Source organism: Artibeus jamaicensis, unplaced genomic scaffold (genome assembly GCF_021234435.1).
Source record: "Artibeus jamaicensis isolate MK-2021 breed Jamaican fruit bat unplaced genomic scaffold, CSHL_Jam_final scaffold_1019, whole genome shotgun sequence".
Lineage (NCBI taxonomy): Eukaryota > Metazoa > Chordata > Mammalia > Chiroptera > Phyllostomidae > Artibeus > Artibeus jamaicensis.
In genome coordinates, this window is record NW_026522025.1 from 3,175,534 (window position 1) to 3,198,009 (window position 22,476).

At 37.5% G+C, this 22,476-nt stretch overlaps 1 protein-coding gene across 3 annotated transcripts in view; it reads left to right on the forward strand.

Annotated features, from left to right (window-relative positions):
- Positions 1 to 22,476, forward strand: part of ZFYVE9 (zinc finger FYVE-type containing 9) — a 121,112-nt gene that overhangs the window by 90,436 nt on the left and 8,200 nt on the right. For all 3 annotated transcript variants that reach the window (XM_053655457.1, XM_037158320.2, XM_037158321.2), the window contains 3 exons: positions 19,024 to 19,174; positions 21,183 to 21,263; positions 21,872 to 22,034. In XM_053655457.1, the coding sequence (XP_053511432.1) occupies positions 19,024 to 19,174; positions 21,183 to 21,263; positions 21,872 to 22,034 (395 nt within the window). The remainder of the gene's footprint in view (positions 1 to 19,023; positions 19,175 to 21,182; positions 21,264 to 21,871; positions 22,035 to 22,476) is intronic.

Below are 22,476 nucleotides of genomic sequence, written 5' to 3' on the forward strand. Positions count from 1 at the left end.
TAAAAGACACATGGACATGAACTAAAGGGGGCAAATGTGGGTGGGAGGGGAGTGCAGGGTGGAGGGGAATGAAGGGGGGGAATAGGACAACTGTAATAGCATAATCAATAAAATAAAAAATAGTAACTATATTTCTTATTATTATATTCCATTTCAATCAAGTTCACCAATTTATTATCACTTATTTTTCTTACCTGATTTAGCAGACTGACTTTCCTTCTAATTCAGTTTTTGTTTCAACTCAACATAATTGTTTCTCACAGCCTTGGACAGTTGAACTGTGTTGTATCTAATAATTCTTCACTTTATATTTGAAAAAGTAATTTCTTATACATTATTTCACATAATCACCACAATATTCTACTTTTCCTCTCATTCATTTTTTCATGTATACCAGTGGTCTTTCTTATTATTTTCTAAATCTGCTCCTTTTCTGCTTTATAGCCTTTGCACAAGCTATTTCCTTACTGGTGCACTCTTTCCCTACTCTCCACCTGCCTCATGCTCACTCATTTTTCTGGCTTCAGCTTAAATGGCATTTTCTCAGCTAGGGTTTTGTTTAAGTCCCTACTGGGGTAACTTTCTCTGTTATAAGTGTCCTAGAATTCCATACATCCTATGCGCAGTACTCACTACATTTGTAATGATCTTGTTCAGTGTCTGTTTTCTCTACTAGACTTTTAGTTCCATGAGAGACTATGTCTATCTTATTCACCACTGTACCATTAGCAGACTGCCTGATATAGAGTAATTGCGCAGGAAATACATATTGAATGAAGACATGAAACAGAACTAACATAGATTAAACACTATAAAAACAACTTCTGAGACTTACTGTAAGTTCACTAAAAGTTTAGAGAGGGGAGAACTCTGATTAATGGAGCTGTTAAGAATGTTTCTTCATTTCTAATTGGTCCTGAATCCCTAACAGCCAGAGTACCATGTTCCATGTAGAAGATGTTTTTAAATGTTTATGTAAATGTAGATGCCATCTAAATATAAATGTATGAAAGATTTGAAATGGACAATGAATGATGTTTAAGCACTAGAAAGAGAAGGGTGGAAACAACAAGTGCAAAGGAGAATAGATGCCAGCTTAAACCGAGGGAGGAAAGCAGCAGGAATGATTGTGTCTTGTGGGGATGGTGGGAGATAGCCCGCCTAGTGAAGAAGAGGCTAGGCAGACTGGGAATGAAGCTGTGTGGAGAGACTGCTGGATTTTCAAAGGCCTTCAAAGACAGACAAGCAATGTAGACTTTAATATAATTTGTAAAGAGGTTTCACAGATTCTATATTAGAAAAGTGACAAAGAAAATAATTTTAGAAAACTGAGTTTCAGCAGCTATATGTAAAATATGGAAAGGGGCTCACTAGGAAAGACTTTAAGCTTAGAAACCTAGGAAAAAAACAGTACTTTTGGCAGTATAGAAAATGAAAAAATGAAGTAGTTATTGTAAATAAATGATCTAATCTTATTCTTCAAGGCCATTGAAGATCTCTGTTGGTTTAGGTAACCCTATTCACATCTTATAATGAGATGATTTTTATCATTGTGTTAACTAACATTTATTGATTGTATATTATATACCAGACAGTGATTGAGGCATGTATGTATCTTTAAAGAAACACAGGAAAAAAAAAAGCCCAAGTCAAACAAAGAAATGATAATGAGATGAAATACACACTGAATTAAACATCGCCGAACAAATTAGTAAGCTTAAAAACAGTAATAGAAACTATAAAAATGAAACACAAAGAGAAACAAGTAAAAAATTAAATGAACAGCTTATAATTGTGGGAAGTGTTAGATGGCCTAACTCTGTAAATGAGGAGCCCAAAGGAGAGGAGAAATGGGCAGGCAGAAAAATATTCGAAGAATCAATTATGGAAAATTTTATAAATTTAATGAGGAATATAAATCCATGGATTCGGGAAGGTCAGTGAACTCCAATGGAAGGAAATAGGATGAAAACTACATCAAGGAGCATTATAATCATCATCACAAAATGGTGTAACACCAGCACTAAACAGAAGAAACTTAAAAACACCTGGAGAAAAAAATCCGCATTAACTACTAAGGAACTGATATACAAATGGCAACACACTTCTCATCAAAACAATTCAAGATGCAAGATGGTGCAGCAGAATCTTTAAAGCGCCAAAAGCCCTGGCCGGTGTGGCTAGTTGGTTGGACATCATCCTGCACACCAAAAAGATTGCAGATTCAGTTCCCATTTGGTGCACACAGTCAGGTTGTAGATATGACTCCCAGGTGGGGTGCATACGAAGCCAACAGATCAGTGTTTCTCTCTCACAGTGATGTTTCTGTCCCTTTTTTTTCTCCTTCCCTTCTCATCTCTCTAGGATCAGTGGACATGTCCTCAGATAAGGATTAAAAAAAATAAACTATCAATCTATATCTTAGACTGAGTAAAAATATTTTTTAAAAATCAAGGCAAAATGCTTTTTCATAAATATAATAGCTAAAAGATTGTATTATTAGCAGACCTATTCCATGAGAAATGTTAAAGGAAGCCCTTTGTGGAGAATCCTAAACAGTGGAAATATGGATCTTCACAAAGGGATGAAGCACAACAAAAATAGTAAATATAAAATCTCTTTAAAAGGTAATTAAAACCAAAAAACAAAACAAAAAAACAACAACAATGTATTGTGAGGTTATAACTTATGTAGAAACAAAATTAATGGCCACAATATCACAAAGGCCAGGGAAGGGGAAACAGAAGTATACAGATGTAAGGTTCTTATAGGACATGGGAGGTAGTGTAATATTTCTTAAAGGTAGATGATGAGATATATAACATAAATCCAAATGCGGCCATTAGAAAAGTGAAAACAGAGAGATATGGCTAATAAGCCAATAAAGAAGATAAACTGGAATAATATAAAAAAGACTGAAAAGAAAAGAGGACAAAAAGGAGATGGAACCAACACAATAAATAGCAATATGCTAGATTTACATCCAACATATTAACAATCACATTATATATAAATAATTTTTACATATTTTGTTGATTATGCTATTGCAGTTGTCCCATTCCCCCCTCTATTCCCCTCTGCCCTGCACACCCTCTTCTACCCACATTCCCCCCCTTTAGTTCATGTCTATGGGTTGTACATATAAGTACTTTGGCTTTTCCATTTCCTATACTATTCTTAACCTCCCCCTGTCTATATTCTACCTACTATTTATGCTGCTTATTCTCTCTCCCCATCCCACTCCCCCACTGATAACCCTCCATGTGATCCCCATTTCTGTGATTCTGTTCCTGTTCTATTTCTTTGCTTAGTTGTTTGTTTTGGGGTTTTTTTAGGTTCAGTTGTTGATAGCTGTGAGTTTGTTGTCATTTTACTGTTCCTAGTTTTGATCTTTTTTAAAAAATTTTATTTAGTTATTTTTCAAGTACAGTTTTCTGTCTATTTCTCCCATCCCAGCCCACCCCGCCCTGTGCTCCCCACCTCCCTCCCATTTCCACCCCCCTTAGTTCTTGTCCCTGTGTCCTTCATACTTGTTCCTCCAAATCCCTCCCCTTTTTTCCCCTTAAATTCCCTCCCCTCGCCCCTCTGGTCACTGTCCCCCTGTTCTCTATTTCAGTGTCTTTGTTTTTATTCTGCTTGCTTGTTTGTTTTGTTATTTAGCTTCCTGTTAAAGGTGAGATCATATGGTATTTGTCTTTCAACACCTGGCCTATTTCACTCAGCATAATGCTTTCCAGTTCCATCCATGCTGTTGCAAAGGGTAGTAGCTCCTTTCTCTCTGCTGCATAGAATTCCATTGTGTACATGTACCACAATTTTTTGATCCATTCATTTACTCACGGGCACCTAGGTTGTTTCCAGCTCTTGGCTATTGTAAATTGTGCTGCTGTGAACATTGTGGTGCATCCTAGTTTTGATCTTCTTGTTTTTCTTAGATAAGTCCCTTTAACATTTCATATAATAAGAGCTTGGTGATGATGAACTCCTCGAACTTGACCTTATCTGAGAAGCACTTTATCTGCCCTTCCATTCTAAATGAAAGCTTTGCTGGATAGAGCAATTTTGGATGTAGGTCCTTGCCTTTCATGACTTGGAATACTTCTTTCCAGCCCCTTCTTGCCTGCAAGGTCTCTTTTGAGAAACCAGCTGACAGTCTGATGGGAACTCCTTTGTGGGTAACTGTCTCCTTTTCTCTTGCTGCTTTTAAGATTCTCTCCTGCCCTGGCTGGTGTAGCTCAGTGGACTAAGTCCTGGACTACAAACCAAAGATTGCTGGTTCAGTTCCTACTTAGGGCACATGCCTGGGTTGTGGGCCACATCCCCAGAGGGTGCACTCAAGAGGCAACCACACATTGGTGTTTCTCTCCCTCTCTGTCTCTCTCCCTTCCCTTCTCCCTAAAAACATATAAATAAAAATGTATTTTTAAAGATTCTCTTCTTATCTTTAATCTTGGATAAGGTAATTATGATGTGCCTTGGTGTATCCTTCCTTGGATTCAACTTCTTTGGGACTCTCTGGGCTTCCTAGAAATCTGTTTCCTTTGCCAGATTGGGGAAGTTCTCCTTCATTATTCAAATAAGGTTTCAATTTCTTGTTCTTCCTCTTCTTCAGGCACCCCTATGATTCAGATGCTGAAACATTTTAATATGTCTCAGAGGTTCCTAAGCTCCTCCTCATTGTTTCGAATTCTTGTTTCTTCATTCTCTTCTGGTCGAATGTTTCTTGCTTCTGCTCCAAACCATTGATCTGAGTTCTGGTTTCCTTCCCATCACTGTTGGTTCCCTGTAGATTTTTCTTTATGTCACTTTGCATAACTTCCTCTTCTTCTGTTTTGTGTCTGTGCTCAATCATTTCTATGAGCATTTTGAACTCTGAGTCTGATAGGTTGCCTATCTCCTTGCGCTTTAGTTCTTTTTCTGGAGTTTTGATCTATTCTTTTATTTGGGCCATAGTTCTTTGCCTTGGAGCACCTGTACATTGTAAGAGACAGAGCCTTAGGTATTCTCCAGGATGAGGCAACCCACATTGATCCATTGTGGCACCGGATGTGGGGGAGGGGTCAGAGAGGGGACAGTGCTTCTTGTTTAGCTCTCCACCTGCTTTCAGGCACTTCTCCCCTACGCATAGCAAATTGGGCCCTTTTGGTGCTGATTCCCAGGTGGGTGGGCTTATATCCATACTATGACCCTGTGGGCCTCTCCAGTGAACTCTCCTGTGAGGTTGGGAGTTTCTCCCACCACCAAAGCCCCACAAGTTTTTATAGCGAGAGATTTGGAGGCTTTACTTTCCCACACCATAATCCTGGGTTGTGTGATCTGTCTCGCTCCCCAGTTGTTCCTCCCTGCTTATCCACATGCAAATATTGGACTTAACTCATCTGCCAGCTGCCCCCTCACCTGCCCAGTCCACCACCTTGCTTCATGTCCTCTCCACCCTGGCTGCCCGTCTCTACCCCTCCTACCTGTCTGGATGAGTGTTTTTTCTTCAACTCCTTGGTTGTCAGACTTCCATGCAGTTCAGTTTTCTGGCAGTTCTCATTGTCTTTCTTTTAAAATTTGTTGTCCTTCTTTTGGTTGTGTAAGGAAGCAAAGTGTATCTACCTATGCCTCCATCTTGGCCAGAAGTCTGACCACAATAGCTTTAAATTAGAAATCAATATCAGAAAGATCTCTACAAAATTTCAATATTTGGAAACAAAAGATACGCTTCTCATAACCACTTCTCAATAAAGAGAAGATATACTTCTCTTTAACCTTCAGGTCAAAGAAAAGACCTGAAAGAAAATTAGAATGTTTTGAGTTGACTGAAAATAAATACATGGCATATCACAATTTATGGGCTACAGCTAAAGCAGTGATTAGAGAGAAATTGATAGCCTGAAACTTCTATATTAGAGGAAAAAAGGTAATCTCAAATTAATGACCTTCTCTTCTATATTTGGAAATTAAGAAATTAAGAGCAAATGAAACAAAGTAAACAGAAATAAGGAAATAATAAGACCAGAAATTGATAAAATAGAAGACAGAAAAAAAATTGGAAAATGAAACTAAAAACTATCTTTTCAGTTCAATAAAATTGAGAAACTTCTAGTCAGACTGATTTGATAAATAGCAGAAACAGAAATTATCATTGTAAGATATGGGATAGGGTATGTCATCACAAGTCCGACTTAAGTAAAATGACAATAATGGTATATTATGGACACGTTTATGCCAGTATATATTCAACGTGGACAAAATGGACAAATTCCTTGAACATTAAGCTTACATACTTCTGTCAAGAAGAAGCAGATAACATGAATAGCCCTGTATCTATTGAAAGAATTTAATTATTGTTAGAAACCTTCACACAAATAAAAGACTAGGTTCAAATGGTTTTACTGTCGACTTTAATAAATCAAGGAATAAATAACATTAGATGGATGGAAACACTCTCAGGAAATAGATGAGGAGGAACTCTCATTCTAGTGACAAAAACCGAAAAAAATTACAAGAAATGAAAACTATATACCAGTATTGCTCATGAAGTTAGTTGTGTAAATACATAACAAATGTTTAGTAAATTCAGTTCACCAATACAAAATAGTAAAGTGCATCATGGCTTAGTGGGTTTTATTCCATGGGGGTCAAATGTATGTGACAGAAGACATTTGACTTTGGGTGGTAAATACACAATGCATAATTCAATTGATGTATTTCATAATTGTATACTTGAAACATACATAATTTTATTAACTTATGTCACCTCAGTAAGTTTTAAAAAAGAATTCCAAGTTTCTTTAATGTTAAAAATCAATCATAATTCACTGCATTGGCAGGATAATATGGAAAACCATATGATGCAGAAAAAGCATTTGATGAAATCCTACTTCCATTCAAGGTGTGTATGTATCTTGGCAGTCTAAGAATAGACGAGAACTTTCATAACCTAATGAGCATCTACCAAGAAAACTTACAATTAATATTTCTATGGTGACAGATTAAATGCTTCCTCTTTAGATTAGGAACAAAGAAGGAAGGTCTAGTTTTATTTCTGTTCAATATTTCAGTGGGGCTTCTAGCCAATGTAATAAAGCAAGAAAATAAAATAAGATGAATACAGATTTAAAAAATGAAGATCATCTTTTACAGGTAACATGATTATCTATGTAAGAAATCCTAAGGAATTTATAAAATGACTACTAGATCTAATAAGTAAAGTTAGCAAAGTTGCAAAACCATTGTGTAAAAACCAATTGTATTGCTGTATACTAACAATAAATAATCAGAAATTGGAATTTAAAACAAACAGTAGCATCAGAAACAGGGATATCCATATTTACGGATAAATTTGCCAGGGGATCTGCAATACCTTTGCACTGAAAACTACAGAACATTGCTAAGAGAAATTAAAGAGGACCCAGATAAATGAAGAAATATACTGTTTGTGGATCAGAAGACTCAATATTGTTAACATGTGAATTCTTCCCAAATTGATCCATAGCTTCAACGTGATCTCAATACCAGCACACTTTAAAAAAAAAAAGAAAAGAAACTGAGACACTGATTCTAAAATTTATATAGAAATACAGAGAACCTAGAGAGGCCAAGACCACTTTCGAAAAGAACAAAATTCAGGGACTTACACTGCCTGATGTTAAGACTTATTTTAAGGGTAGATTGATCCAGACAGTATTATTTTGGTACAAATATATGCATATAAATAAAGATTAATAGAACAGAATAATGATTTCAAGTGCTGTTTTTGTGGGTGTGTGTGTGTGTATGTCAAAATTTAAATGTGTATACTTTAGCAATCATTTTAAATATAACTAAAAGTAAAGCAGTTTTTTTCTAGTAATGTAATAAACATTCAAACTTTTATCAGATCACTGGGGTAATAGAGCCAAAGAGTTAACCCTGTGTCAGTCTTAACAAAAAGGAACAAGTTTGTTAATAATCCTTTACTCAAAACCAGAGACAGGGTTAGAGAAGTTTATGTTAGCTATGACATAATGTAAGAATCTTTGAAATTATATCTATGTAACTCCCCATCTTATATAATTTCGTCTGAATCACTTCTTGAGATTCTTTTCACTCTAAGATTCTAAAATAGGAGTTTGGGTTTATTTTAATTCAAAACTACACATATTCAGAGAAATGTGAAGTTACAAAAGTATAATTTCAAAGGTTTGTTGTAGCACTAGCAAGAACAGATGGCCCTAAATTCTGAGGAATGTTTTATTTTCTGGCCTTTAAGGAATACATTTCTTTTCTCTTAGGGAGGAGGACTGGATAGCCCTCTTTTCAAAGAATGACAGGAGCTGATAAACTGCACTGGAAAATAGTGCAGAGGAGGGAAGTGATGTTCCATTGACTGTTGGTATAGCTATTTCTTGTGTTTACATGTAGAAGACAGTGTTTAACCACAAATATAAATTCAAAGAATCTACAAGGGCTTAGTCCTTTTAAGTTTTATTTGTTTCTGTCCATTTCCTTGAAGATCTATCCAGTTTTCTGGATAATACTGGAATTATCCTTAAATACTGTCTCTCTCTACTGATGTCTTCCAAGTGTCTTTCTCCAGCCTCAATCTCTCCCGTTTTGTAGACTTGAGTGTCTTACTGCCCACTTGACATCTCCATTTGATAGGCATCTCAAACTTAGCAAGTTTAACTCTGACCTCTTGATCTTCCCTCAAAACCTGCTTTTGCTGCCTTTCCTAAGTTAATGGCAGTGTTATCCTTCCAGTTCCCAGGCCCCAAACTTCGGAGTCATCTGTCTTTTCTTTCACATCCCATGTTTAATCTGTCAGGAAATTCTGCTGGCTCTACCTTCCAAATAGATCTAGAACCCAACCACCTCTCAGTCCCTGGACCTATCTTGGTCTAAAGTTGACATCATCCCTGCCTTGGATTTCTGCAGTAGCTTTCTAACAGTCTTCCTGTTGGTTCCCTCTCCCTCCTGTTCGTTCTCACCACAGCAGCCCGAGTGATCCTGTTAAAACTAAGTCAGATCATATCACTGCTCTGCTCAAAAACCCTCCAAAGATCTTTTATCCCCCTCAGAATAAAAAGCTGAAGTCCTCTACACCATTTGTATTCTTTAAACCATTACCTGTTTGACCTAATTTGTATTCCTCTTCTTTTTCTGTCACTTAGCTCCAGCCTTAATCTTCCACACTGTCCTTACTCTTCCTTGAAACTACCAGACACGCTGTCATGCTACCCCCCACAGGCCATTGCACCTACTGTTCTCAATGGTGCAAGGCCTTTCCTTAGACAATCCCATCACTTTCCCCTCACTTTTCAATAAGTCCTCCCCTGACTGTCCTATTTCAAATGGCACCAGTACTCCCAGTCTCCCTTCCATGCTTTGTTTTTCTGTTTAGTACTTGTCAGTGTCCAACATTTTATGTATTATTTATTGTTCCTCTCCTTACACACCCAAGAATCTAAGTTTCATGAAGGGAGGGATTTACTAAATAAACAAAGTACTAACAAAATGCCTGGTACACTTTACATTCTCAGTGATTATTTGCTAAATGAATGAGCGAAGGTTCATAGTTAATATGTAGACACAGAGGACTGGAAGGTGGGTGCTAGCTTCTGGACACAAGTGAACTCTAGCTAACTAGAAAGATAAGTATTTATATTTTTTCCAAATATCTCCTGGAAAAGGATATTCTTCCCCCTGTTCCTTCATTATTCAGCTCAGTGTTCCCTTCTCAGTTCTGTTTGTTTCTTCACTCATGCTTTTCTCTTTTTCCAAAGTGTTCTTCCTCTGTACCTGATTTTTAAAATTTTTTTAAATTTAATTATTGTTTAAGTACAGTTTTCTGTCTTTTACTCCTATCCCAGCCCACTCCCCCAGTGCTCCCCATTGATTTCAAAGAAATTACAAATTATACCCTTTAGGATACTTCCCTGGAATTCTCCATCCCTCAGACAATGTCATCCTTTCTTTCCTCTGTTTTCCCATCTTTCTTTATTCATGTAACATGTATAGCTGGTCAGTATGAATTCCCTTCTGCTCTGAATTTTAAGCATCTTGCAGGCAGAGAGTCTCTCTTTCATTCTTCATTGGATCCACTGCACAGTGGTTTGCTTTCATAGATTTTTCATGCCTCTGTAGTGGATCTTCCTACCTTAAGTTCTTGTCACTTGATAAATGTTTATAGAACTGAATCATTAAAACCTATTTTATTAGATATTTAATCTACACGACACTGCAATTATAAGTGAGCCAACTTTTTTTAAGTTTATGCTAACAACATTTACTATCAGTATAATTAATTCCATATATAAGGCAAACCCTCCAAATCCATCCCTATTTATATGGCATACAATAAGTATATTCAGCAAATATTTATTGAGTTCCTGCCCTGAGCAAGGCCCTGTGCTAATAAACCTTACACATATACAAATTTTATAACTGTTCTTCAAGGCCCTGCTTAAATTTATCTATGTAAGCCCTTTCTACTTCAAATCAAAAAGCTGAATCAACTGTCATTTTTTAAAGATTTTGTTTATTTATTTTTAGACAGAGGGGAAAGGAGAGAGAAAGAGAGGGCAGAAACATCAATGTGTGGTTACCTCTCACACACCCTCCACTGGGGACCTGGCCTGTAACCCAGACACGTGCCCTGACTGGGAATTGAACTCGCGACCCCCTGGTTCCCAGGCCGGCACTCAATCCACTGAGCCACATTAGCCAGGGCTCAACTGTTATTTTTAACATGAGATCTCAGGAAATTGAAAGGCATGGCATGTTCAGAAGTAAATTAGGTATAGTAACTCCTCACACATTTCTTCAGCACAATCATTCCTAGAACTATATTCTATCATTGGTTCTTATGATCTTCATAGATGGTTAGATTCCAGCAGTGGGAAATACAAAAGGTAAGGCTTATGTACTACTGCACTTGTTATCTTCAAATGGTTCTTTTGAGATAAGACCCACAGAGCATTAGCTCAGTGCCTGGCTCACAGTTGGTGCTCCATATATCTTAGCTATTTTGCATAGACTGTTATCACAGTATGTGTTTTCCTGCCTTTTATTAGTATGTCATCACTAATTTTTTATTTCTTAGGTAGGTCCCAAATCCCATTATCTAATAGAGGTACTGAATTGACTTATTTGCTGCAGATTTTAAGGTCGACTTATGATTTCATAAAAAGATGGAGGAAGCAAGCATACAAATTTTATTTAACAAACAGTACTTATTATGTTCTTGGTGCTGTTCTAAGCACTTTACAAATATTTATTTAATACTCATAATTATATGAAATAATTATTTCATTATTTTATTTTATTTTATTATTTATTTATTTTATTTATTTTATTAAATTATTTTATTATTTCATTTTATATAGGAGGAAACTGGGACACAGAGAAATCAAATAACTTACCCAAGGGTACAGGCTAATTAGTTGCAAAACCAGGATTGAAGTGTAAGCAGTCTTGCTTGAGTCCTTGCTCTTAATCCAAGTCTGGATGTGGATAATGTCATGTAAGGAATATGAAGAGTGTGCTGTGGCATTTGAAAGAAAGGAATGGTCACTTTGGTGTCTGAATGGGAGTTGAAGAAGGCTACATGCAGGAACTGCTATTTCAGTAAGCTTTGCTTTGGGGGGCAGCTTTTTCAGGTGCTAGGATATGGGAGAAGGAAAGGAAGGTGGGCTAAGTAATAGCATAAGCTAAAGCTCGCAGATGGGAAATAGTGCTGCATGAGGAAGCATTCCTGCATATAAGGATGTACAGTCAGAAGGGAAGCAAGACAAAAAGCTGGTTTGTGGCCAGAACAGAGCATGGGGAGCTTGTGATTGTGAGTAGAAGACAAGGTGGAGAAGATGTGACTTGATCAGAGCTGTGCTTTGGGAAATAGGAAATATTATTCAGGATGAATCAGAGATGATAGAGACAGAGTATAGAAAAATCAGCTGTAAGGTTACTATGTCCAGAAAAGAGGTAATTAGGTCTTGAACTATGGTGGAGATAGTGATAGATATAAGAGATACTTACAGAATTTGAATCGATAGAGCAGAGAAATAGCAAAACTAAAATGGAAAGTCAGGTATTTATGTTAATCATCATATGACAGATGTAAGTTTATTTTATGGTCATTAAGGTTCTTTGAACCTTAACGAAACTCTCCTCTTGGTGTAAATGAGCATTATTTTAAGAGGAAAAAAATCTGTTCATTTCTGAAGAAATGTGAAGCTTTTCATCTCATTGGACTTGAAGTTGACATTCAGAGAAATTATTTTTTTAATAATGATTTATTTTTAAGATTTTATTTATTCATTTTTAGACAAAGGGGAAGGGAGGAAGAAGGAAGGGAAAGAAACATCAGTGTGTGGTTGCCTGTCCCACGGCCACCACTGGGGACCTGGCCTGCAACCATGCATGTGCCCTGACTGGGAATCGAAATGACTACCCTTTGGTTTTCTGGCCAGTGTTCAATCCACTGAGCCACTCCAGCCAGGATGAGAAATTTTTCTTCAGAGTCTGAATTAAAAATATATTTTTTTAAATTTTATTTAGTTATTTTTCAGGTACAGTTTTTTTTGTCTATTTCTCCCATCCCAGCCTCCCCTGCCGCTTGCTCCCCACCTCCCTCCCATTTCCTCCCCCCAAGTCCTCATCCCTGTGTCTTTCATACTTGTTCCTCAATAAAAATATTTCTTAATCCACTTATTGTAGACAAAATTAGAAACCACTTTAGCCTAATAATTTAGAAGAAATGATACATATAACATTGTTTTAAATTGCTATATGTGATTCTGTCAGTTTCTTGCACATGATACAAATTTAAATAGCAAATGAGAATGTAAATTAGCCTTTATGTTGAATACTATATGTAGGAATCTTATATTTGAATTTATCTTGTTTGCAGAATAGTTACTTAAAAGTTATCTGTGAAAAACCGAATAGAAATGGTTTGTGATTAAACCCTTGTCTGAGGTATCATTTGGCAAATTTTTTTTTCCCATATAGTCGGTTCTCTTTTTATTTTAATAATGTTTTCTTTAGCCATGCAAAATCTTTTAATTTTGATGAGATCCCATTTGTTTATTCTTTCCTATATGTGCCTTGCTCTAGGGGACATATCAGTAAAAATGTTGCTGCGTGAAACATGAGATTTTCCTGCCAATGTTCTCCTCTGGGACTTTCATGGTGTCACGGCTTATATTTAAATCATTTATCCACCTTGAATTTATTTTGGTGTATGGTGTAAGTTGGTGCTCAAGTTTCATTTTTTTGCATGTAGCCGTCCAGTTCTCCCAACACCATTTGTTGAAGAGGCTATCTTTAGTTCATTTTATGTTGCTGCCCCCTTTGTCAAATATTAATTGACTGTAGAGAGTTGGGTTGATTTCTGGGTTCTCTGTTTTGTTCCATTGGTCTATGTGCCTGTTTTTATGCCAATACCAGGCTGTTTTGAATATAGTGGCCTTGTAATACAGTTTGGTATCAGGTATTGTGATCCCTCCTACTTTGTTCTTCTTTCTCAAAATTGCAGCTGCTATTCAGGGTCGTTTATGGTTCCATATAAATTTTGAAGTGTTTCTTCTGTGAAGTATGTCATTGGTACTTTAATAGGTATTGCATTGAATCTGTAAATTGCTTTGGGTAGTCTGGACATTTTGACGGTGTTAATTCTTCCAATCCATGAACATGGTATGGTGTATATATACAATGAAATTCTATGCAGCAGAAAGAAAGAAGGAGCTCCTACCCTTTGCAACAGCATGGATAGAAATGGAAAACATTATGCTGAGTGAAATAAGCCAGGCGTTTAAAGACAGATGCCATATGATCTCACCTTTAATGGGAAGCTAAAAAATAAAACAAACAAGCAAGCAAAATATAACCAAAGACACTGAAATAGAAAATAGGCAGACATTTACCAGAGGGGAGAGGGGAGGGTATTTCAGGGGAAAATGGGAAAGGATTTACAGGAACAAGTATAAAGGACACATAGACAACAACTAAGGGAGGTAGAAATGGGAGGGAGGTGGGGAGCACTGGGGGCGTGGGCTGTAAAAGACAGAAAACTGTACTTGAACAACAATTAAATAAAAAAAGAAACAGTTTGAACTAGCAAGATTAATAAATGTCAGTGTGAGAGGAATATTATTGTTTGGATGCCTCTGGTGATTCAGTACTATATTAAAATATTAACTTTGCAAGAGTTACAAAGTAAATCTAGGAGATCATAGTATCTGATATTTATATTGATACTATGTGTAGGAATAAATTTAACCAAGGAGGCAAGGGACTTATACCCTGCAAACTACAAAACATTGGTCAAAGAACTTGAAGAAGAGACCTAAATAAATGGGAAGACATCTCATATTTTTAGATTGGAAAACTTAATATTAAGATGTCAGTACTACTTAAAGTGATCTGCAGATTAATTGCAAGCCTTATCAAAATTCCAGCAGCTTTTTTGGTTTGTTTCAGAAAAGGAAAAGCCAATAGATTCATTTGGAATTGCAAGGGGTCCTGGGGCCAAAATAATCTTGTAAAAGAACAAAATTGGAGGATTCACACTCCCAATACCTAAACTTACTGCAAGCCCACAGAAATGAAAAGAAGGACAAAACAAATTAAAAAACAAAAAATAACCATAACTGCCAGAAAATCGAGCTGTATGGAAGTCTGATAATCAACAAGTTAAAGAAGAAACATTAATTCAGACTGGTAGGAGGGACAGACATGGGAAGCCAGGGTGAAGATAACATGCAAAAGGCAGTGGCTGGAGGACCAGACAGGTGAGGTGGTGGCTGACAGACCAGGTGGTCCCACATTTGCATGTGGATAAACCAGGAGGAACAACCAGGGAGTGAGATAGACTATGTAACCTAGAATTCCAGCATGGAGAAATAAAGCCTCAAAACCTCTCTGTGTAAAAACCTGTGGGAGTTGAGGTGGTAGGAGAAACTCCCAGCCTCATAGGAGAGTTCATTGGAGAGACCCATGGGGTCCTAGAATGTACACAAACCCACCCACCTGGGAATCAGCACCAGAAGGGCCCAGTTTCCTTGGGCCCAGTTTCCTTGTGGGCAGAGGTAGAAGTGACTGACAGCTGGCAAGAGCCAAGCAACAGGCATTGTTCCCTCTCTGACCCCTCCCCCACATACAGCACCACAACCCAGCCATGTGAGTTGCCTTACCCTGGTGAATACCTAAGGCTGTACTCCTTACCACATAACAGGCATCCTGAGATAAAGAACTATGGCCCAAATTTAAAAAACAAACAGATAAAAGATCAAAAAATAGAAATAAGCAATGAAGAGAAAACCAACCTATCAGCTGCATATTTGAAAACACCGGTAATCAGGATGCTCACAGAAATGGTTGAGTATGGTCACAAAATAGAGGAAAAAATGAAGTCTAGGCAAAGTGAAATAAAAATATACAGGGAACCAACAGTGAAGGGAAGGAAACTAGGACTCAAATCAATGGTTTGGAGCAGAAGGAAGAAAGAAGCATTCAACCAGAACAGAATGAAGAACCAAGAATTCAAAACAATGAGGAGGGGCTTTGGAACGTGTGGGACAGCTTTAAACATCCCAACATCCAAGGGGTGCCAGAAAGAGAAGAGGATGAACAAGTAATTGAAAACTTATTTGAGAAAATAATGAAGGAGAACTTCCCTGGTCTAGCAAAGGAAATAGACTTTCAGGAAGTCCAGGAAGCCCAGAGAATCCCAAAGAAGTTGGATCCAAGGAAGCATATACCAAAGCACATCATAATTAAGTTACCCAAGATTAATGATAAGGAGAGAATCTTAAAAGCAACAAGAGAAAAGGAGAGAGTTACCTACAAAGGAGTTCCCATCAGACTATCAGCTGATTTCTCAAAAGAAACTTGCAGGCAAGAAGGAGCTGGAAAGAAGTATTCCAAGTCATGAAAGACAAGGACCTACATCCAAGATTACTATATTCAGCAAAGCTATCATTTAGAATGGAAGGGCAGATAGAGTGCTTCTCAGATAAGGTCAAGTTAAAGGAGTTCATCATCACCAAGCCTTTATTATATGAAATGTTAAAGGGACTTATCTGAGAAAAAGAAGATCAAAACTAGGAACAGTAAAATAACAATAAACTCCCAGCGATCAACAACTGAACCTAAAAAACAAAAATAAACTAAGCAAACAACTAGAACAGGAGCAGAATCACAGAAATGGAGATCACATGGGTGGTTATCAGCAGGGAGGGGGTGGAGGGAGAAAGGGAGAAAAGGTACAGGGAATAAGTAGCATAAATGGTAGGCACAAAATAGACGGGGGGGGGGTGGTTAAGAATAATACAGGAAATAGAGAAGCCAAAGTACTTATATGACTCATGTACATGAATTAAGTATGGGGGGGGTGGTGCCTTTATCTTTAAAGGGGAGAAAAAAATGGGACAACTGTAACAGCATAATCAATAATTTTTTCCCCAAAAAAGAAGCTACCTCAAGACTGGTAGGAGTCCTTGAGGAAAAAAAAGACAAAACAAAACAATGTGATACTTCATAAAATAGAATTAAGAATCCAAAAATATATTCATACATTTTGGCCAGTCGATTTTGACAAGGGTGCCAAGACCATTGAACAGTGAAAGAATAGTCTTGAACAGTGGACAACTGGGTTTCCACATGTAAAAGAATGAAGTTGTATCCATAGTTTATACCATAAACAAAACTTAATTCAAAATGGATCAGTCACCTAAATATAAGAGCTAAAACCATAAAGCTCCTTAAAAAGTACATGAGGGTAAATTTTCATGACCTTGGATTTGGCAATGGATTCTTAGATATGACACCAAAAGCACAAGCAACAAAAGTAGATAAATATTAAAAACTTTCGTGCATCCAAGGACACTAACAAGAAAGTGAAATTACAGCCTACATAATGGGAGAAAATATGTGCAAATCTTATGTTTGATTAGGGTCTGGTACCCAGAATATATTTAAAAAACTCTTACAACAACAACAAAAACTCTTACAACAACAAAAATCAGCAAAGGCAACTCCATACTGCTTTCCAGTCTGCATTCCCACCAACAATGCAGAAGGTTCCACTTTCTCCACATCCTCACCAGCACTTGTTTGTTGATTTATTGATGATGGCCATTCTGACAGGTATGAGGTGATATCTCATTGTTTTAATTTGCATTTCTCTTATGATTAGTGATGTTGAGCATCTTTTCATATGTCTATTGGCCATCCGTATGTCTTTGGAAAAGTGTTTATTCATGTCCTTTGCCCTTTTTTAAAAATTGGATTGTTTTTTTGGTGTTGAGTTTTATAAGTTCTCTATAAACTTTGGGTATTAACCCTTTATCAGATATATCAGTGAATTTGTTCTCCCATTCATTGGGTTGTCTTTTCATTTTGTTGATGGTTTCCTTTACCCAGTAATTTCATTTCTGGGAATTTATCTGAAGAAACCTGAAACACTAATTTGAAAGAATATATGCACCCCTGTGTTCATTGCAGCATTATTTACAGTAGCCAAGATTTGGAAGCAGCCCAAGAGCCTGTTAGTAGATGAGTGGATAAACTAGCTGTGGTACATTTACTCAGTGAAGTACTACCCAGTTGTGAAAAAGAAGAAAATTTTACTCTTTGTGACAGCATGGGTGGACCTGGAGAACATTATGCTAAGGGAAATAAGCCAGTTAGAGAGAGACAAATACCATGTGATTTCACTCAAATATGGAATCTAATGAACAAACTGAACTAACAAGCAAAATAGAGACAGACTTATAGATAGCAGTAAATTTTTTAGTGTACTGATACAGGAATATCAAAGGTATCAGAACCCTCCTCCGGTATTTCTTCCCTTTTTTTTGAAGATTTTATTTGTTTTCAGACAGAAGGGAAGGGAGGGAAACAGAGAGGAAAGGGAGAAAAACATCAGTTTGTGGTTGCCTATGGCACAACCCCTACTGGGGACCTGGCCCACAACCCGGGCATGCGCCTTAACTGGGAATCGAACCGGCAACCCATTATTTCACAGGCCAGCACTCAGTCCACTGAGCCACACCCGCTAGGGTTCATCTGATAGTTTTTCACACTGTGGTTATTCAGTTTCTAAGAGGAAGAGTGGAGTAAAATAAAAGTTACGGACTAGATTTTTAAAAGATTGAAGCCATTTTTTAAAGGATTGAATTAGAAAGTTAGACATATTGGATAGCATGAAGGAAAAAATGGGAAATAAAAACAATTAGCCTCTTTCAACCAGAAGCCAAAATTTAGCATCAAGATAATCTATAAGTTCAGATTTGTTTACTAGATGCACAATGAGTTATTATATTAGCTTCAGAATTACCGTATTTTACAGTGTATAATGCGCACTTTTTTTGCCCAGATTTTTTAGGGGAAAAATAAGGGTGCACATTATATGTGAGTATAATGATTACATACCATGGGTGTAATAGTGTGTATAATAATCCCATGAATAATGAGCACAAAATGTGGTTGCACATTATACACAGCGAAATATGGAATCATTTAACATCTTTTGATAAGAACAAAACAAAATATTAGTAAATGATGTCAATGAAGACGTCACCCATAAGTTAGTAAAACTAAGAAGCAACGGAGTTTATATATTTTACGGAAAGGCCTCGCTCCTTTGTATGGCTATAGGAAAAGACAACAGACACACTTAAATATGGGACTTTCTTTTGACTTAGCATTTAAGTATAAATATGTCTTAAGAGACTCCATTGGATAACAGAAACTACTGTAATTAGCTAAACTAATTTTAGTTTATTGCAGCAGTAAAAGACAAATGAATGCAAAAGGTGTTATGTGCCTAGGTTACAATATGAATCACCTATAAACTATACAGAGAATTTTTGTATTTGTTGATTTGACTGATTTTTCACTTCGTTTTCATTATTCAGAGCCCCTTTGTCACTCTAATAAATAATGATACTGTTTTATCTTTGAAGGTAAAGGAGTTATGCCATGTCAGACCAAAAAAAAAAAGTCCTTTCTTACAGAATATGAAAGAAAGCTAATCCTCTTCTTTGACTGCAGATGATGAAAGCCATGAACAAGTCGAACGAGCATGTGCTGGCGGGAGGTGCCTGCTTCAATGAGAAGGCAGACTCTCATCTCGTGTGCGTGCAGAATGATGATGGGAACTATCAGACTCAGGCTATCAGTATTCACAATCAGCCCAGAAAGGGTGAGTACTTGAGCTAATTGGAATTATGAGAAGGGAAGATTGTAATGGACATGGAGAATTGGATAGCTCAACTCCGAAGCACTTACTTTCTAGAAAGGTGACCACAAACAACTTGGTTAAACTAACCTTTCCAACCTTATTCTCCAGGGTGAGGCTGATTCTGGAAGTAGCCAGACTGAGAGTTGCACATGGACTCTCTCTTATGGGGGGGACACTAGAAAGTGCTGCCCCAGGGTACTGACAGGGCCCCAGTGGTGTTTGAAGTTAGCCACTAGGCCCCATGTGAGAATATACTTAGGTATGGAGCTTCTTGAATGACCATACTCAAAGAATGTTAATTAACAGGTTGATAAGATTCTGAAGAAAGTTTTCATGATTCAGTGGTGCTCAGAATGTGGTCTCTCTCTCTCTCCGCCCCCCCTCGCTTTTCTCCTTCCTTTCTCTTTTTAGAAAATCAATAAATAAATGTTTTTAAATGTTCACATAAATAGATAAAAGTCTTCCTTAATACAGTAAACTGAGAAATCCTGAGTTAAAGAACTTTAAGCAGATTTCTTCACTGTAGGACTTTTCAGAGCCTTTAATAAGCTGATGTATATTATGATTGATCTTCCCAAAGGAGGGGCACGTCTCACCCTTCCTAAATTTATTTGACCATGAATCTTCTTTCCTTCAGAATCGCTCGTAAAACTAGCTTTCTTTCGCATGCTTTACGAAACACTTCTCTAGAAGACATACTGTAGGTCACTTTCTTTAATATGTATTTTCAATCAGTTGTTTAGTAAAGGCATGAAAGGTATTTAGCACATATATATTCAAATACAATAACCAAAGTAAGGTAGGTGACAAGTCCACAGTGCTCCCTGTTACTCACCTCTGACCTAGAAAACTGGAATAAGTTCTGGATCTCATTAACGTAACTGATGCTCTCCACTGGTACAACTGGGGCTTCTTTAGAGGATGATTCAAGATCTGTAAGAAATCTGGAAACTAGTTCAAAGGAAGATGTCTTGACTGAAGCATAAATGTTTAACCTGGAAAAGTATAGATTGGAAGAGAGTGAAAAACAGCTATCTCTATATTTAAGATTTTCTATTATGTGGAAGTAAGATTCAACTTTCTGTAGCTACAAAAGGCTAAAACCAGCACCAATGAATGAAAGTGACAAGCATCTAAGTTTGGCCTCAATTTGAGAGCCACGCTAGCACTAAGATTATCTAGCAGGAGAATGGACTGCCTTGTACTATTGTGGGCCCTTCGTCACCAGGAGTTGTGACAAAGGCTGGGTGACCTACCTGTTAGGTGTTGGGTAGAAAGTTGGAACAGCTCAGTCCAATTTAAGGCATGGAGAAAGAAAGACAGTTTAGTGAGGTTTTCATAAAGTTCAGTGTATTAAATATCCTTTCTTTTATGAAGAGACAGTAGTATCAGGCGTTTTTTAAATAGGTCTTCTTTTTTCTTAGTAGTTCCACTTGGTAAATAAAACAGTTGACAAACATATCACTATATTCAAAATATATTTGACCTAAAACAAACAAACAGACCTGGAAACCAGTGAATTAGATCAGGAGTCGGCAGAGTTTTTCCATGTATTTTAGTTTTGCAGGCCTGCAGTCTTTGTTGCCAGCTACTCAACTCTGTGACATCATATTTCAAAAACTGCCGTAGACGGTGTGTAAATGAATGGCCATGGCTGTGTTCCAATATTGTTTCATTTAGAGAAACAGGCTTAAGGCCAAGCCCTAGACTTGACCACTAAGATTTCTTTGCTTGTAAGATTCTTTGATCCTTGATTGGAGCAAAACAAAATGGGAGAGTATATCCTAAAACCTCATTCCCCACTTGTCTTATGAATTACCAGTGACTTGCATATAATGGTGTGTGGAGTTGGTACTGTTTACGTTCTGGATGGGGATGGCTGGGGTTCCCAACTACTAGACGTTTTATTATTCTCAGTCTCTCCACCTCAGGGTCCGTCTTCACCAAACTGTTTCTCTTGCTGTTTCAGTGACTGGCGCCAGTTTCTTTGTGTTCAGTGGTGCGCTGAAGTCCTCTTCAGGCTATCTTGCCAAGTCCAGTATTGTGGAAGGTAAATAATTAGTTAAGTACTGTGTGTACATTAGTTCAGTTCCAAAAGCAGACACTAAAGGAAGTTTTGACATTTTTAGAGTTTGGAAGTTTTGAAGTTTTGACATAGACTTCTGGACTCATCATTCATTCAATAGCATCTCACTCTTCAGCCAATTAAAACTGTCATAATGGTGCTTAATTCTCCAAAAAGGGACTGACTGGTAGAGATACCATACAACAGTACGTAAAAATTAAGAGATAACCTTTCAGGACTTTGGGATAGGGTACCCAAGGGGACATATTCTGAGTTTAAATGTATCCTTGGGCGCAAATCTGTAAATATGTAGATGAAGCTCAGCCCCTCTTACCCACAAGAACATTGCAGTCATTGTTGAGGATACAGGAGAAACTCTTTGTTGTGTCTAAGGTGAAATCAACAGGCGAGTGTTTTCAGCAGAGCACATCTTGGTGTTTGCTTCTCATGGCATTTTCAGTGTCTGTCAGTTTTAGAGAGCAGGGCAAAGTTTTACATTTAATCCTAGAGGGGTTGGCTAGATTCCAGGTACCAGTTTTCCCCTGAGCCTCTCCCGTCGCTCTCATCTGTGTTATCTTGGTGCTGACTCTCAGACGGCGTTATGGTCCAGATCACTGCAGAGAACATGGATGCCTTGCGGCAGGCGCTGCGAGAGATGAAGGACTTCAGCATCACCTGTGGCAAGGTGGATGCCGAGGACCCGCAGGAGCTCATCCACATCCAGTGGGTGGATGACGACAAGAACGTCAACAAGGGGTAAACGCAGCAAACTCGGCATTAGTTATGGGCTAGGCTCTGGGTTTGTCCATGCTGGTGTTTTATGGCTTAACTGAAGAGAAAGGACTGCTTTGTGTACATAGTGTAGAATTTTAAATTCTGGTTTCTTGGCTTCATTTCTGAAAGAGTTTCTGTGCACATTTCTGAAGGAAGGAGGAGGGGAAGAGTTGGTGAAACAAAATTTCTCTAAAATCACTGAGATAATAGTAATGCTTAAGCCTTCTATGGTTTACAAAGCATTTCTGCTAATATTGTCTAATTTGATGGAACTAGTGTTATTCCATATTACCGATGAGTAAACAGCACCAAAGGCTAAATGACTTCACAGAGCTAGGAAGTGGCGGGGCTAGGACCACCTCCTTGGGCTTCAAGTGCTGCATCCTTTCCCAATGGGTAAGTGGCTCAGTCTGGTTCTGAAATA